The following is a 15,101-nucleotide window of genomic DNA, read 5'->3' as shown; positions in this document are numbered from 1 at the left end:
GGAACGCGGGATGAGCGGGGCGCGGAACCAATAGAGAAGGGGGTTTGGAAATGCCCGCCCGCCCACCACGGGTGGCCAATAGGAGCTGCCGCCGCACTTTGACTGCCAATCGTGTGTCGCTCGAGGGGTGGGGATGGGGCGGGGTTTCTTGCACGCTCCTGTGGGAGCTCGAGGCGCATGCGCAGGAGGAACGGCCGGGCTCGCAACCCGGAAATGAAGGGTGGGCACGCTTCGGCCGCTTCCCCGCCTTCCGCGCTCGAGGTAAGCTCGGCAGCCAATCAGCGAGCGGGACGGGCGGGGTGGGTTCGGCTCTGCTCGGCTGGGCTCGGCTGGGCTCGGCTGGGCTCGGGTGGCCGCCGCCGAGCGCCGCTCTTCTCCGCCGCTCCCCTCCCAGCCCGGCGGTAGAGCCCCGCCCTTGTGCCGCGCCCCGCCCTCCCTCTGAACCGCGCCCCGCCATTGGCTGCGCTGAGCGGCGAGGGGCTCGGCCAGGCTGGTAACAGGTGACGCTGCGGGCGGGCCGCTCGCCCATTGGCTGCGGTGGCTGTGGCGGGGGGGGCCGCGGGGCGGCCGGGGGTGGGCTGAGGTGGACCTGAGGGGCGCTGAGGTAGTGCGGGGGGGGGGCGGCCATTTGCAGCGGGTGTTGGGCTCGTTGGGGGCTGTCAGTGCTTAACGGTGGGTTTGTCCGTGCGAGTTAGAGAGTTAAACTCCTTAACAGCGTCTGAGAGGACTGCTGTTCCAAGTCCTTGTTACTTGTCTGAAATAACTGATAAATAAAGAAGAAATAAAAATAAATATAAGAAATAATATAAAGAAATAAAAAAGAACGTGCCTACAAAACCTCACGTTGAATCACACTTATTGCATGTAGATCTGATTAAAAAAAATAAAAATATTGTAACTAATTGCCTGAATATAATTCATTAATCTGAATATAATGAATATAATTAATACAATTAATTAATTTCCTGGTGCTGTGTTCCCCCCAGTGCTGTCGCAGGAGATGGACTGGGACCAGCTGGACCTGAACCCCAAGGTGGTCGCTGCCCTTAAGAAAGGTAACGCAGCTTGCCCGTGCCTGGCCAGGCCTGTGGTGCAGTGTCTGAGTTGTGCATAACTGTGTGCTTGTGGGTGTAAGCGTGGAGATGTTTGCTAACAATTTGGAACTGTAATTAAATATTTCATAAACAACCTTCCTGAGTAACCACAAGTGATGGTTTCTACCCATGCTCCAAAAATCGTTTTCCAAACAATTTTGTGGTGTGTTTTGAGCCAGTCTAAGTAAACGTTGCCTGCCCAGCTTACGCCAATGCAATGTAGATAAACTTTAAGGAAATGAGTAGTGGAAAGCTGCAAAACTTTTTCTTGTGTGCATGACTGTAAAGCAATGGAAAGTATTTATAAAAATTCCTCTAATTTCAGCTGACATAAAATCAATAAAAGAAGTTTTAAATCTTTCCGGAGCAGACTTGCAAAGACTGATGAAATTATCCAGTGCAGATATAGAGTGTCTGCTGAAAACAGTCTCTCACACGCTCAGGAGAAATTGTATGCTTACAGGTAATACAGTCAATACAAATAATGTTCTTTTTAAGTCTTAAAATACTGTCACTGGGAGAAGATATGGTTTTGGGTCCTTACTGACACAATATGATTCTGAAAATGAGAAGGTCAGTGTTTTAGTTACGCTGTAGTAGATTATTTAATTACCCTAAGGACAGCCTCTGTGAGACCCTGAGATAGATGGAATTGTATCAGTCATTCTTTGTAATCAAGCCTTTTCAAAACAGAACAAAATAATTCTCTAGTCTGGAAAACTTGGTTATAGGATCACGAGATTTTATTTTTCTCTCCCTCTCTTTCAATATTTTCCTTTTGTGCTAAGACTATGAAAAAGCTTATATGGTATCTATAAACTATATAAACTGATTTGATAAGAACACGTCATTCCAAACTAAGCAGGATCAGATAGCTCTTCCTATACAAGTGCTTCATGGCTGCACTGTACTGAGAATCTATTTTCTTGTGATCAAGGTATACCTATATGCCTTGGCCAGATGCTTGCTACACTGTTTCATAGCCTGCTATAGCTTTTTCTTTCCATAATTGCTCTGCCTGAACCTTGCTGGCAAGATTTTCCTGGAATATAGTTTTCCGGAGACACTCCTTCGAGACAGATGAAGGAAAAAAGTTCTAGGAGAGAAAAGGGCTCAGTGTAAATTTCCAGTTTTTGAAGAGGCATTTCATTAGTAGGTTTTGCAGGGGAGACCAGGCTGAATTAGAAAATCCTTCCGTCAACAAAGCATCCCTTGTAGATACAAACCTGCTATACAGCATCAGCATCTATATTGTATCATAGTGAGTTAGAAAGATACTAAATGAAATTTTCTTTTCTTTCTCTCTTTATTTTTTAAAAATCATTGAAAAACTCTGCAGCACTTCAGCTTTACCAAGATAAGGATCATTTTGCCTCCCAACACCAGAAGCTAAGCCTGGGATGTTCAGTACTAGATAACTTGTTAAAAGGTGGCATCCCTTTAGTGGGAATCACAGAACTTGCTGGAGAAAGTTCTGCTGGGAAGACTCAAATTAGTTTGCAGCTGTGCCTTTGTGTGCAGTATCCTTACAAATATGGTGGATTAGAGTCTGGTAAGTACTGAAATGTAAATATTGATTAATTTGCCATTTGGAGGAAAATACTGTCTTCAAGAATGTCATCTGTGTATTGAGGTAAATGTGCATGTTCAGTGAGTGTCTTCCCCTTCTGCCATAACATTAGTTGTAAGCTGGTTAGTAATGCAGCATCACAGAGAGAAGAGCATGCAGTGCCCACGCCCTGCATCACAACGTAATTTAATACAGAATTACTGTTGTCTGTTGTTTATCTACGTGCCACTGCGGGTAGAACTAAACACACATGCAGACAGCTTAAGAAAAGTGTCACTGTTGTAAGTACTTATTGACTCCTCAGGTAACAACCACAGCAAAACAGCCGGTCAGATAATTTTCCACAAACATTTCAGGTATACAGCGTACATTCGTTAGCAGATAGTTTCAAATTCTGGAAAATACTTAATCTAATAACAATAATTAAAATGTTTAACAGAGTAAAACTGATGGAAATCTAGTTGAAGAAAGTATTGTTTGTAGCTGCCATTTTCCTATTTTGGCAAAAGTAAGTAGGTGTATTTTTCATTATTTTTTAACCATCTTTATCACATTGATCTAATTTATAATATTTGCTTTTAGTATTATGTTCTGCCTTAGAAAGGGGGAGATCTGTGTGACTTCTGAGAATTCACTGTCCTGGTAGGCTGCCTTAGGTGGGTTTTAGCAGTGATCTTGCTCATGCTTCCATGCAGCACTGGGTTTAATTTGGCAGTTCTGTCGTTTGTTGTGGGGAAACTTAATTATTTCTTGTAACGTATTCACCCACATGGAAAAATCATGGAATGTCCAAATTATATTGCTTAAAGAGCAGAAATTAGCCTTTGGCTTATGTTAGTTTGCTTTAAGTTAATTAATCAGAACAGAAGCAAACATATTCTGTTCAATTCCTTCCTGTGTTGCTGCTAACTGCTGCAGATTGTACGAATGCAAACAGATTTCTATTTATGCCCCAGGATTTCTCCCTGTTTATGTTGAAAGAAAGGAGCAAACTAAAGAGAGTACAGAAAAAGGTGGCACTCTAGTCTCTAGAATGTTCCTCGCAGGGCTATTAAATGGCAAATCCTTCATTATTTGTGTTTGAAGTTGCTTGATTTTTCTTGTGCACAGTAGCATTTGGTGCTGTTATGATTGCTTCATTGTGTCTGTGTTCCCCATCTGCCTGCTCCTAAATGTTTCATGGAAGATAGGATAGGATGGCCATCGTATCAAAGGTCCTGTGAGAGAACCAGAGCGTTTTGGAAGAGCTTCCTAAAGTTTTGAATCTATCAGTTAAACCCTAGTATGTGTGCATTAAGAAAATTTAAAACGAAGGTACTGAATGTGACCTGTTCTTTCTTTTTTTTTTTGACGTTCCTAAGTAGGAGCTGCAGGATAGCAGATCATCGTCATAGTACATCAGAGCAGATCTATTAACATTCAATTTAAGATTCTCAAACACAATCACAGTATGATTATTAATTTATTGGGTTTATTGAACTCTTTTGTGAAATCAGAATACTTCAAAGTGAAGGAAAAAGATACCGAGTTAAAAGGTGTTGCATAGAACTCTGTGGTGGGTAGAAGATTCTTAAGAGCACTGTATTGTGGGCATTCTTCAATCAAATTAGAGCCTTTTAGTTTGTGTTTCAGTATGATCAGAAGGTAATTACTACTTGGAGAATCCAAGGTTTCATCTAATTTTCCAAAGTTGTAATTTGGTAAAAGGTAATTACTCTTGTCAGGCTTTTAGATTGTAAACAGCAGCAGCAAAATGTGAATTGCTCTCTTCAGGCTTTGTAGTTTTTAAAAGTTTCTTACATGTTCAACTGAGACAAATTTGATATGGCTTGTTGAGAATTGCCAAATTTTGGAGGTGGGCAAGGTACAGAAGGCAGAAATATCCAGTTGCAGGAGTTGGAGCGCTAGAGCAGTGGTATCCTAATTCTTGCAGTTTTTCACTCAGTGTTGTATCTTGCCATATCTTAGACTGCAAGGTCTTAGAAGAAGATGCTGTTTGCACAGCACTTAGAGAACAAAACCTTGATTTCTCTGCAGTCTGTAACTGTGGAATGTGTTGGGCTTCTTATGTGGAATACAGGAAATGAAAGGTTATGTTAAATAAAGTAGGGGACAGTTTTATTCTGTAGGAAATTTGAGGATGAAAAAAAACGTTTATTAACCATCAGAGAGGTTTGGCTCTACCTATAGGACATTTAACTTGGTGCTAAAACTTAGCTAATCGTTTAAAATTGGTGGTGGTGGTTGGTTGTTTTTTGTGTGTGTGTTTGTGGGTTTTTTTCAGCGCTAGAAACTTTCCTTCTCTTAGGTGAAAATGTTGAAATACATTCCTTTAGACAGTATGGATTTGCCATGTATTTCCTACCTTTGACTTGGTGCTAATCTTGTTTACAATTCTCAGCTCTAGAAGGTTGGCAGTAAACCATGAAATTAGGACATCCTTTGCCTCCAGGCCATCTTTCTGCTGTGCTAAGAATGTCAGTTACAGTCTATTGCACGTTGGCTGAATTTATTTAATATGTCCATATTCATGAGCAATACATGAATATAATGTGACGTGCGTACCTATATTAGAATTCTGGATTGGAAAAGGAAATGCTTGCTGCTGATTCTTATTAGCAAAGCTTGTTTGTGGCATGGCAGATTATGCTCATAGGACTGAAAATTCTTCCATTATCTGATGATCACTTGCCATTTTTTATGGTGGGGTTTTTGGTGCTTTTTCTTTGTTTTGGGATGTGAATTTTTTGTTTGTTTTGGCCAACAATAAATATAACACTTTTATCTACCTAAATACTAGTAAATCACTAAGATCTGATAAAATAGCTAGTTTCTGTTCAGTTATTGTAGAGACATAAGAAAAGATGCTTATGTGATCACCGAGGATGACTGATTTCTTAAGTATCTCCCAGCTCCCTCCTCAAAAGTGATAAATATAACTCTTGAGTTGCTGTTAGTGTCGACAGCTTCCTAATAAGCTGTAAATAGCACGCTGCCATGGGCCTTTCTGTCTGTGTTGTACTAGTCTCCTCATTTATTTCGGTTATGACGATTCATCTATCATTAAAGATATGTGAATATTATTAAGTGCTTTGGAGACATGAGTAGGCACCAGTCCTTAATACCGTGTTTAATTATTTTAGTTATTTGTCAGTTTCTTCTAGCCCTTGTTACACTGCTGTGAAGCACCTCCTGTATTTCTAATGCACCGGTGTATATTCTTGTTAATCAACGGTTTCATTGTGTCACAAGCTGAAGAGCTCAAATGTGAAGCTGAAGAGCCTTGATAAAGGTCCAGCAGGAAAGAGAGCTACTTCCATTTTATTGTGAAACTCTAATTTGAAGCCAAGACAAAGTTCAGCTTGCATATTTTGTGCAACTTAATTCTCTTAAAGCTCAAGATGAAAATTACATTATTGTTTTCTGAAATTAGCATATTTCAGGAAAAAGAGTAAGGTTGTCCCTGTGTATATTTTGGAAAAATCACTAGTGGACCAATTATGTTCTCAGAATATAATATCTACAATGGTAAATTTAAGTGATGTCAGAGAAGTGTTGCTGCAGAGTAGAAGTTTAGCAGGTGACCAAAGTAGAGCTGTTCTTAAAAAGAAATAATGATCTTTTTTACAAGTGCTTAATTAAAAAAAAAAAAAAAGAATAAATGTGCTCACCTCATTTTTAAAATTGCTGTTGTGATTTTAAGAAGAGGACGGAGTGTATCTATTGACCAGGAATTTTAAATCTAGGTTGCTGGACCAGTGGAGCAGAGGGGACCAGATACTTGCTTCTCCAGCTGTTCATTTTTGCTTACAGGTATTATGGCAGTAGGATTACCTTGCTTGCCTTGATTTACTTCTTAATCATATACGAATGTGAAACTGGGATACAACTGTGCATGTGTTTGTAATACAGTAGGATTGGTTGGATGGTTTTATATTTTGCTTTTACCCTGCATTTATTCGTATCACTGTTCTTATTACTGTACTGAAATCACTTGCAAAGGTCTTCAGCAGAATCTCACATTTCTTTGTCTTCAGATGAGTTAATTTTGGAAAAATGTATTTTTTCAGCAAGTTTCTCAAGTTTTCTGTTTAGAAACGTTGAATGTTGCAATAACTGGGTTGAAATACTGTTATTTAAACAACGGAGCATTGATCTATCTAGAAATACAAACCTGCATTTGGAAAAAAAAAAAAAAACAAAGTCTGAAGTGACAAACATTCCTTCATTTTGAAGTAAACCGAAGAGAGCACAAAGGACGCAATGCTTAAGGCAGATCTGATTTTTAAAAGGCAGATGCTCTCACTGCAAGCCATTATTTGTGGTAAAGAAATCACTGTCTTTCAGAATCAGGCAGTGTTGTGCTAAAGGTAGTCAGCTGTGACTAAGAAAGGAGAAGTCCAGAATGTTTTACTTCACAAACTCTTGTAGCCTTAAGATATCTCAGCACAAGTTAGCACAGCTTTTGTTAGCATGAAATTCAGAACCACACGTGCTTAAGGCAGCTGCATATCTTGGAGGGTTTTCGTTATTTTCGTTTGTTTGCTGGTTTTGAATTTGCACCTTAATGATTTTCAGTTTTGTAACTTAAATGTTGCAAGCCATAATTGGCTTATTTGAGCAAACACTGATGTTGGATACACGTAATGCCAAATCTGTGATTAGAAGTTTGTTTTTACTTCCTAGCTTTTTAGAAATGGTGAAACTGAAAGTCTGGTTTGGAGTGCAGGAGCTGCAGTGATTTGTACAAGAATTTATGGACGGGTTGGGGAGAACTGAGCTGAAGAAGCAAGTTTAGTCCTAAAGAAAATTAGCCTTGTGCTCATCGTTGCTTTATATAAAAGATTCTTAGAATTCAATATCCAGTGTTATATCAGCAAAATATTTTTTTGATAATGTAACCATTGATTTTTCCATGGTCCAGTCCTGAGCTCATCCTGTTTCTTAAAAAAGACTTAATCTTTAGGTGTAACTATGATTTTCAGCTGTTTTCAGATAGTTCTGGCTCTTTCTGCAGTAATGGCAATAATTTTATTAAGACAATATTGCACATTTATTTTCTTTCCCCATCATATTTGATGCGTATGGTTAATTTTCTCTGCAATAATGCATCCTTGTTAACCAGAAACCACAGTAAAAATACATAGACATCAGTCACAGTAATGTTATTGAAATTTAATGTTTTTTTATCTAGTGTACCATTTTTAAGAAGAGTTAATTGGAATGAGTTTGGGTGAGTGATCCTCTTTAAAATGGTTAACAAATTATGGCAGTAAGTGCCCCTCCGTATGTAAATTTGAAGCCAAGAAAGTTTAAAAGAATGAATGAAAGTAAGCAGAGTACTGGTCTAAGGCAGGCCATGCAGTGTTACTCTTATTTGTGGGTTGGATAAATTATGATGCTCCTAGTCACCCAAGTTAGGGAGGCAGGCGTTCAGCTGCTGTGCAAAAAGTGTCACCTAGTGGATTACTGGAGAGTACAAAAGTTCAGTTGTGTCAGCAGGCACCAAAAAAGCACCTGGCAACCACTTTTGAGTGCGTAATTCATTATTTTATTTTTGTGCTGTTGGGAAAGCTGTCTGTAAAAGCCCTGCTGTAATAACAGAGGTCGTTTCCTTCATTATAGGAGCTGTCTACGTCTGTACAGAAGATGCGTTCCCAAGTAAGCGTTTGCAACAACTCATAGATCAACAGCATAAGCTGCGTGCAGATGTTCCACCTGAAGTCATACAGAAGATCAGATTTGGAAACAATATCTTCGTTGAGCATGCAGCAGACCTAGTAAGTAGTAGCAGAGATTGCAAATACGTGATTATAACGCTACAATCCAGTAAGCACAGGAGTTTTTTAGTGCAGACCTTTCAAAAGGCTACAAGTGAACTAAGATCTATAATGAATAATTCTTAATCTCTGCAGTTAATGTTAAAGAACTGTCTATTACAATGTTTTATTGTGAAAGATATTTAAAAATAAGTACTAGTATTTCATATAATGAATCACATGGTGGGTTTTCACAAGGTAGGTTTATTAAAATGTGGTAAAGGTATCGATTCTAGTTTGTTGTGGTTTATCCCTGGCAAGCAACTAAGTGCCATGCAGCTGCTCTTCCCCCACTGTACAGGGGAAGTGGAAGGGCAAAAGTTAGAAAACTCATGGGCTGAGATAAAGGCAGTTTAGTAAGAGAAATATATATATGTATATATATTTAATTTTTATTTTTTAAGAAGTAAAGAAGTGATGGAACATCCCTTTGGCCAATTAGGGTCAAATGTCCTGGCTCTGTGTGCTCCCAGCTTCTTGTGCACCCCCAGCTCACTTGCTGGCAGGGCAGTGTGAGAAGTAGAAAAGTCCTTGACTTTGTGTAAGCGCTGCTTGGCAGCAACCAAAACACTGGTGTGTTATCACCACTATTTTCATCATAATGCCAAAATATAGCATCATATGAGTCTCTACAAAGAGAATCAACTCTATCCCAGCCAAAATCAGGATATAATTTCATTGCAGCTGCTGGAGAGATCATCACTGAGTTTGGAGGCACCATATAAATAAATATGCAGAAGGTGGTGTGTGTTCTGAGTAACTTGTAATATCACACCAGAGTTAGTAAAATGAAAAGTAAGCAGGTGGAAGGGAAGAATGCAAAAAGTGGTGCCCGGAATAAGTAGTGGCACAGCATAACTGCAGTGCAGCTGTCTTGCCCTTCTCTCCCAGTTAGACATCACAGTAAACTTGGAAGAAAAATGTACTGCATTCTTGCCATGTAGAAACCATATTTAAGTACCGCTTCTTTTCTTGAGTTGCCATGAATATGCTGCTTATTGACAAACCGTTGAAAGTTCTGTCTTCTGTAAGGCTTGAAAGTAGCACTTGTTGAAACATTCCAATTGTTGAGTTTTTTATTAGTAGTTTGTAAGTGAAAGAAGATTCTGTACATTGCTGTAATATACTTGCCGCTTACTTCTGGGCAGAAGCTAAGCTACCTTTTCCATGTACCTTTCATTGGAAACATTAATTAAGGTTCTTACTGTAATTTCTGAAAGCTGTAGAGTACATTATTGTTAAAAGGAGAGACTCATCCTACAGTAGTATGCAGATCTGTCTGAAAAGTAAAGCACTGTACTCACTGCTAAGTGAAACAACTGCCCAATAGATTATTGTAGTTCATCTATTGCTATTTAGAGATTCTGTTTGTGTGTGTATGTGTGTATCAGTATACATAAAGTATACATTGTACCCCACGGACTATTTGCTAGTTAAACTTCCTGCAACTTAAATGCCTGGTGACTTCAAAATATTCAATTAATTAAACTTTTTAATAAAAAGGGGATGATGTAGGTCACAGATACTCATATTAATAAAACTCTTAATCAATATGGATTTGATGTAGCAGCTATATTTTTCAATGTCTCTAGTGGAATGGCAGCATAGTCTCTAACTTCTGTTTTGAATATTTAATGCTAGTCTGGAGTTCTCAGTGAGAACCATGCTGCAAAACAGGAATTGCTCAGGATTGTATTATTGCATTCTCGAGATTTTGACATGTCTGTACATACTTTAAATCAGAGCTGCAAATAACTGCAGAACATTATGCATGACCAGCAAGTCTCTATTTTTTTTATTACATAAAATTGCATGTGTTAAAAATAGTTACTAGTGAGACTTGAGGACCCACAAACTCATTTTATGATTAGAACCTCCATCAGCTTGCATTTCAGTGATGAGATCTGTAGCTATCATCTTGATTTTACAAGTAGAATTATTGGAACCTTTTTAATGCTGTCTGTTTGTATTTTGGGGTAGGACACCTTCCACAATTGTATTACTAGAAGGATTTCCCTGCTGCTCAAACGAGGCATGGTGCGGTTGGTGGTCATTGACTCTATTGCTGCGCTGTTTCGATGCGAATTTGGAGCTTCAGATTCTGTTTTGAAGGCTCGATATTTGCAGATGTTCGGAGCACAGCTTCACAGTTTAAGCACTAGATTCAGCACTCCGGTTGTGTGCATTAATCAGGTATGACATCAGAATTGCTTCTCGTTGTGTGGGGACCATTTCATAATTAGTTGCTGTGTGTGTGTGTGTGTACATCTGTGTGGGCAGATTTCTTGCTATTGTGTTTAACAGTCAGGTGAGTCTTAATAACTGATTAAAACTTTGTTTTCTGTAAATAGTTGTACTTTAAACTAGTAATTTTTAACTTTTTCAAAAGTTAGGAATATTAAGCTTTTATAGACTGTTAATGCTCTCAAAGGAGACTTCCATTAAAGCTGAAAAAAAATGGGTATGTACAGCAACTGTACAAGGCACCCAACAGAAGTAAGAGAATTCTTTCGTACGCTGGCTTCAAATGCTGTCACCCCGTGGCTTGCTGTTGGAGCTCTGCAAGCACGGTTATATTCTGTGTGTTCAGGAGAGGGTGAAATGCCAGGGACTTTGCTGCAGTTTTGTATAGCTCAGTGGTTCTGTGTAACTGCAGAGATTACTAAAACGTCAGAACGCAAGCAAGCTGACTTGAACCAAAAAAAGATACAGCCTCAAATTCCTTTGTGTTTAGCCTCTGAATCAGCTGTAACTCGAATGCTAAGCAATATGGGGAAACTGGCTTTTTATACAATTAAAAAAAAAAAACACGACTGAACATACAAACTCACGACTGAGTCTAGCTATAAAAGAAAACCTCATGGATAAGGCATAAAAATCTTTGTTCTGTGCAGAAAAAGAAATAAACTCAAGCTCTTGACTAGAGGAGGTTCAGATTAGTACGATACCATATTAGCGTCTGGACTCTATTTTAGAGTACACAGAGGATGATTCAATAGGTCAGGTCTGTAGTTACAGAAATAAACTGTGACTATAATATTGAAGAGGATTTGTAAAGTAATCCTTTCTGTACATTATATACAGAAAAGAAGTACCTATAGCTTAATTTGCTGTGTTTTCTGAGGAACTTGTGTTGAAGAATCATGACACTAAAAGACAGTATAGGGAATCAAGAGGTGTGGATTTTGTCACTAGGTTGTGGTCAAAAGCAAACTGCTCCATTAAGCAAGGACAGGTGTTTTGTACTTTTTTTTTTAATAAATTGAAAAAAAAATCAGTAGTTAAACTAATACAAGCCGTAGGTAGCATAATTCTCTTCTAGCTTGCCTTGGAAGAGTAAGGGTCTAACTTGTCGTAACATATGGTCTGTAAACCAATATGTTGACTCACATTAAATCATATCAATATGGTTGATCAATATGTTGAATGTTGGTGGCTTTGTTCCCTGCCCTGCTGATTGCTAAAATCAAACGCGTGCCTACGGGTCAACCTCAACCGCTGTCGTTTCGCTCTAGGTGACCGATGCAGTGGGTGAGTCGGAAGCTGCTCAGTGTGGCTGTGGGTAAGTCATCGGCAGGGGGACGTAACAGCGTCGTACAGGGCAGCGTTTAACCGCTGTATTTTCCTGTAACCCCAGTACCAGCTACCAGCGCGCATTAAGAGCAGCGGTGCATTTATTTACCCAGCAGTGCTGTATTTCCTAGAGATCAGTCATAGCTATTGTGCCCTACAGTAGAAGAAACCATCACACACAGTTATGTGGTAATCCCTAATCAGCAAGTTACAGAACAGATTCCCTGGAGTTAATGGCTGGTGTGTGCTTGCTAGCACAAGAAAATTTCTGCATCTTTTCATTGATATAATCAAGTGCATTTTCTGTCTGCTCTGAAAAACACAGCAACCAAACCCTTGTGGCTTGTTTTTTTGTTGCTTATGGAAAAAAATTACGACTATTTTTTGACACCAAGATATTAACGAGATTCAAACATAATATTTGTTTGAATCCTAATGGTAAATTTCATTTATTAGATGAGGTAGGAGCTACATAAATGTGTTTTTGTGAGAAGTTAATTATGTCCTCCAGTTTGAGGAACTGACACAGAGCAAAAGTAAGGCTGAATTTCTACCTATCTTGTAATTCTTTTACTGGGGAGGTTGCAATTTCTCCAGGAAGCAAACAAACAAACAACCTGTTTTAAGCTTTGGGTTGAAAGTAATGTGTGCAGGGTGCTGTATCTACTAATGTTTCTAAATATAACTTCTAATGGAATTCAGCGCCAACAGTTCCACAGCTCAAATACTTAAGTTCAAACATTTTCCTAATATTTTCATGCCAGAAGAGAGAATCCATCAAAAAAGGCAAGTATACATGACTGTAGCTGGAAGAGTGACTGTATAAAAGCACATCCCTTCCAACTGTCACCTTGTTAGAGAGAGAACCGAGTGTATAGTACTGTGAGTACACCCTGGGATCTCCATTTTTGAAGAGGTACAGCTTGAGATGTAGCAAATAGTAGATGGCTTCTGTTGTAACAAAATTATGTTAGAAGAAGCAAAAATATCCCCTATTAAATTCATACCTGCAAAAATCTGTAATGCTTCCTTTATAGTTCAGTGGATAACAGAGTCTCTCCAGCACTTGGAATAACCTGGGCAAATCAACTGCTAATGAGACTGATGGTCAGCCGAGTATCACAACGCGAACAGTCGTCTGGAGCGGTGTTTCACCACACTGGAAATGTGAGGACTTTAAGAGTGGCTTTTGCTCCTCATCTACCTCCATCCTTTTGCTGCTATACGGTAGAATTGGAAGGTGTGAAAGGAATAAAGTAAGTCATTTGTATGTTAAAACATCCTGCTCCAAAATTGTATTGAAACTGCTTTGCTTCAGGAAGGACCATTAATAAGATGAAATTCTTCCTTGGTGAGGGAATCGATGCTGAACACCATGAAAGGTGATATGGCAACACATTATGCATTTTTTATGGTGTGAGAAGGGCTTTTTATATTTGGGTACATTTACTGGGGTTTCTAGTCCTCATGCTACCATTAAGCACACACAGCTGTTCTATCAGCAGAGTCTTAGAAATAGCCACTATCACAAAGCAGCTGTCCTTTTTTAGAAAAACTTTTTTTTAATCCTGATATTAAAAAGTACCAGAAAGTTACTTGCTTTTAACATCATATTAGTTCTTAGCGAGAACTAAAATTGTACTGTTTTTTGCACTGTGTAGGCATATCTGCCTTTGAGGAAACGTCTGCAGATAATTTGGAAATGGTTCTTTTCCACTCCTTTCCAATTCCCTCCCCTCATAGCAGAAGCCTAGTTAACCTCTTCCACTTAAAAAATAACAAACTACACACCCAAATCCCCTCGTTCTGTTTTCCTCTATCTCAAACTGCATGGTAACCACACAGTCTCAGCTGAGTTCTTGTTCTTCCTGATTCTCTGCACTTCTCTGTTTTGCTGGATAGAGGGAACATTCTCGATTATCTTCTGCATCAATTCTTCCACCTGTATTAGCTCCTCTACTACTTTTTTCAGAGGAGTTTGTTAGAGCCTTACATGTTTTTCTCTGCATCTTTGTACTATTTATCACATCTTTTTTTCTGCTGGCCTCAAGCCTACTGCTATGATGGCTGCTTTTTCTTGTCATCACTGCATTCAGGGCCAAAGAAAGCCTGATCAAGTTATTCATCCACAATTTCCAGAGGCTTTAAACCTCACTCTGCCTATGTTAGGTGGGTGTGTGCTTGATCAGTGGTTGATGCCCACTTGTATTGTCCTTGTTAAGCTTTTAAACAGATAACCCCACCAACCCCCCCCCCCCCCCCAACTCCCTGCTTCCCCAGGTTCCTAAACAGGAGGGGTGTCTGTCATGTTACAGAGTCCTGGCTCTTTCTGGTGTAGTTACATTTCTCAGTTCTGTCTTTAGGTAGATGAGCACCTTTTGTTCTCCCTTTACACTCAAACCTTGGAGCTAAACAAAGGAAACACAAAGTAGAATAATGTTGCTTTGTGTTCTTCTGACATCCCTGCAGTCACCTCAGGGGACCTTGTGCAATGATATAGCAAGTTGGCTTTAAAGCTCTATTTTAAAGAAATCATTACGTGTATTTGGACGTGACTATTCTTTTTTTTTTTCTTTTTAAAATAAAATCCAACCATGAAGATTTTAAGTCTATGTGTACTCAATTGAAGGAAAAAACTGAGTTCTTCTCAGTCTTCAAGCCCTTATGTTCCACGCAGCATAGGTAACACTAAAATTCTCTCCCATTCCTCTTTACCTGTGACAGGGACTTTGACTGGTACAATGCTTATCCTCTTGTAATATTTTTTTTTTTTAAAGCCCCACCTGGATGTAACTGATTAACAGGAATCAGCCTACCCCTACCCAATGAGCCTGCCTCCCTGTACAACAACATTCAGAGGAGGTTGATAGACATTATGATATTTTGATAACTTTATTTGCAACCTGACTGCCCACAGCAAGGAGACATTAGATAACCACAGGTGCTGCTGTAATTTAAGTCCCAGTTTACTTGGAAGAACACGTTATCAACTGATTTAAATAACATCTTACCTGACCAAATGTTCCTGTCATTGCCCATGTTGGT

At 39.2% G+C, this 15,101-nt stretch overlaps 1 protein-coding gene across 4 annotated transcripts; it reads left to right on the top strand.

Annotated features, from left to right (window-relative positions):
• Positions 1-35: 35 nt before the first annotated feature.
• XRCC3 (X-ray repair cross complementing 3) lies at positions 36-14,663 on the top strand. Of its 4 annotated transcripts, none has more exons than XM_083837353.1 (8): positions 36-261; positions 987-1,055; positions 1,420-1,557; positions 2,434-2,646; positions 8,290-8,444; positions 10,464-10,676; positions 11,999-12,045; positions 13,094-14,663. In XM_083837353.1, the coding sequence occupies exons 1-8, from the start codon at positions 51-53 to the stop codon at positions 13,314-13,316; spliced, it is 1,269 nt and encodes a 422-aa protein (XP_083693479.1). In that variant the 5' UTR covers positions 36-50; the 3' UTR covers positions 13,317-14,663. The 4 variants fall into 4 exon arrangements, with proteins under 4 accessions (XP_083693479.1, XP_083693482.1, XP_083693481.1 ...); XM_083837356.1 differs by lacking the exon at positions 36-261 and adding an exon at positions 380-500; XM_083837355.1 differs by lacking the exon at positions 36-261 and adding an exon at positions 559-604.
• Positions 14,664-15,101: the final 438 nt, after the last annotated feature.

The sequence above is a fragment of the Anser anser genome (assembly GCF_964211835.1).
Source record: "Anser anser genome assembly, chromosome: 5".
NCBI classification, from domain to species: domain Eukaryota; kingdom Metazoa; phylum Chordata; class Aves; order Anseriformes; family Anatidae; genus Anser; species Anser anser.
This window is presented reverse-complemented; position numbering and strand designations above follow the sequence as displayed.

Bases quoted from the DNA above. Each gene is read 5' to 3' on its own strand.
- XRCC3 (XM_083837353.1), top strand. From the start codon at position 51: ATGCCCGCCCGCCCACCACGGGTGGCCAATAGGAGCTGCCGCCGCACT. The intron at 1,056-1,419 runs GTAACGCAGCTT...CTCTAATTTCAG, and splicing joins GGTCGCTGCCCTTAAGAAAG to CTGACATAAAATCAATAAAA. The intron at 10,677-11,998 runs GTATGACATCAG...GTTTCGCTCTAG, and splicing joins CGGTTGTGTGCATTAATCAG to GTGACCGATGCAGTGGGTGA.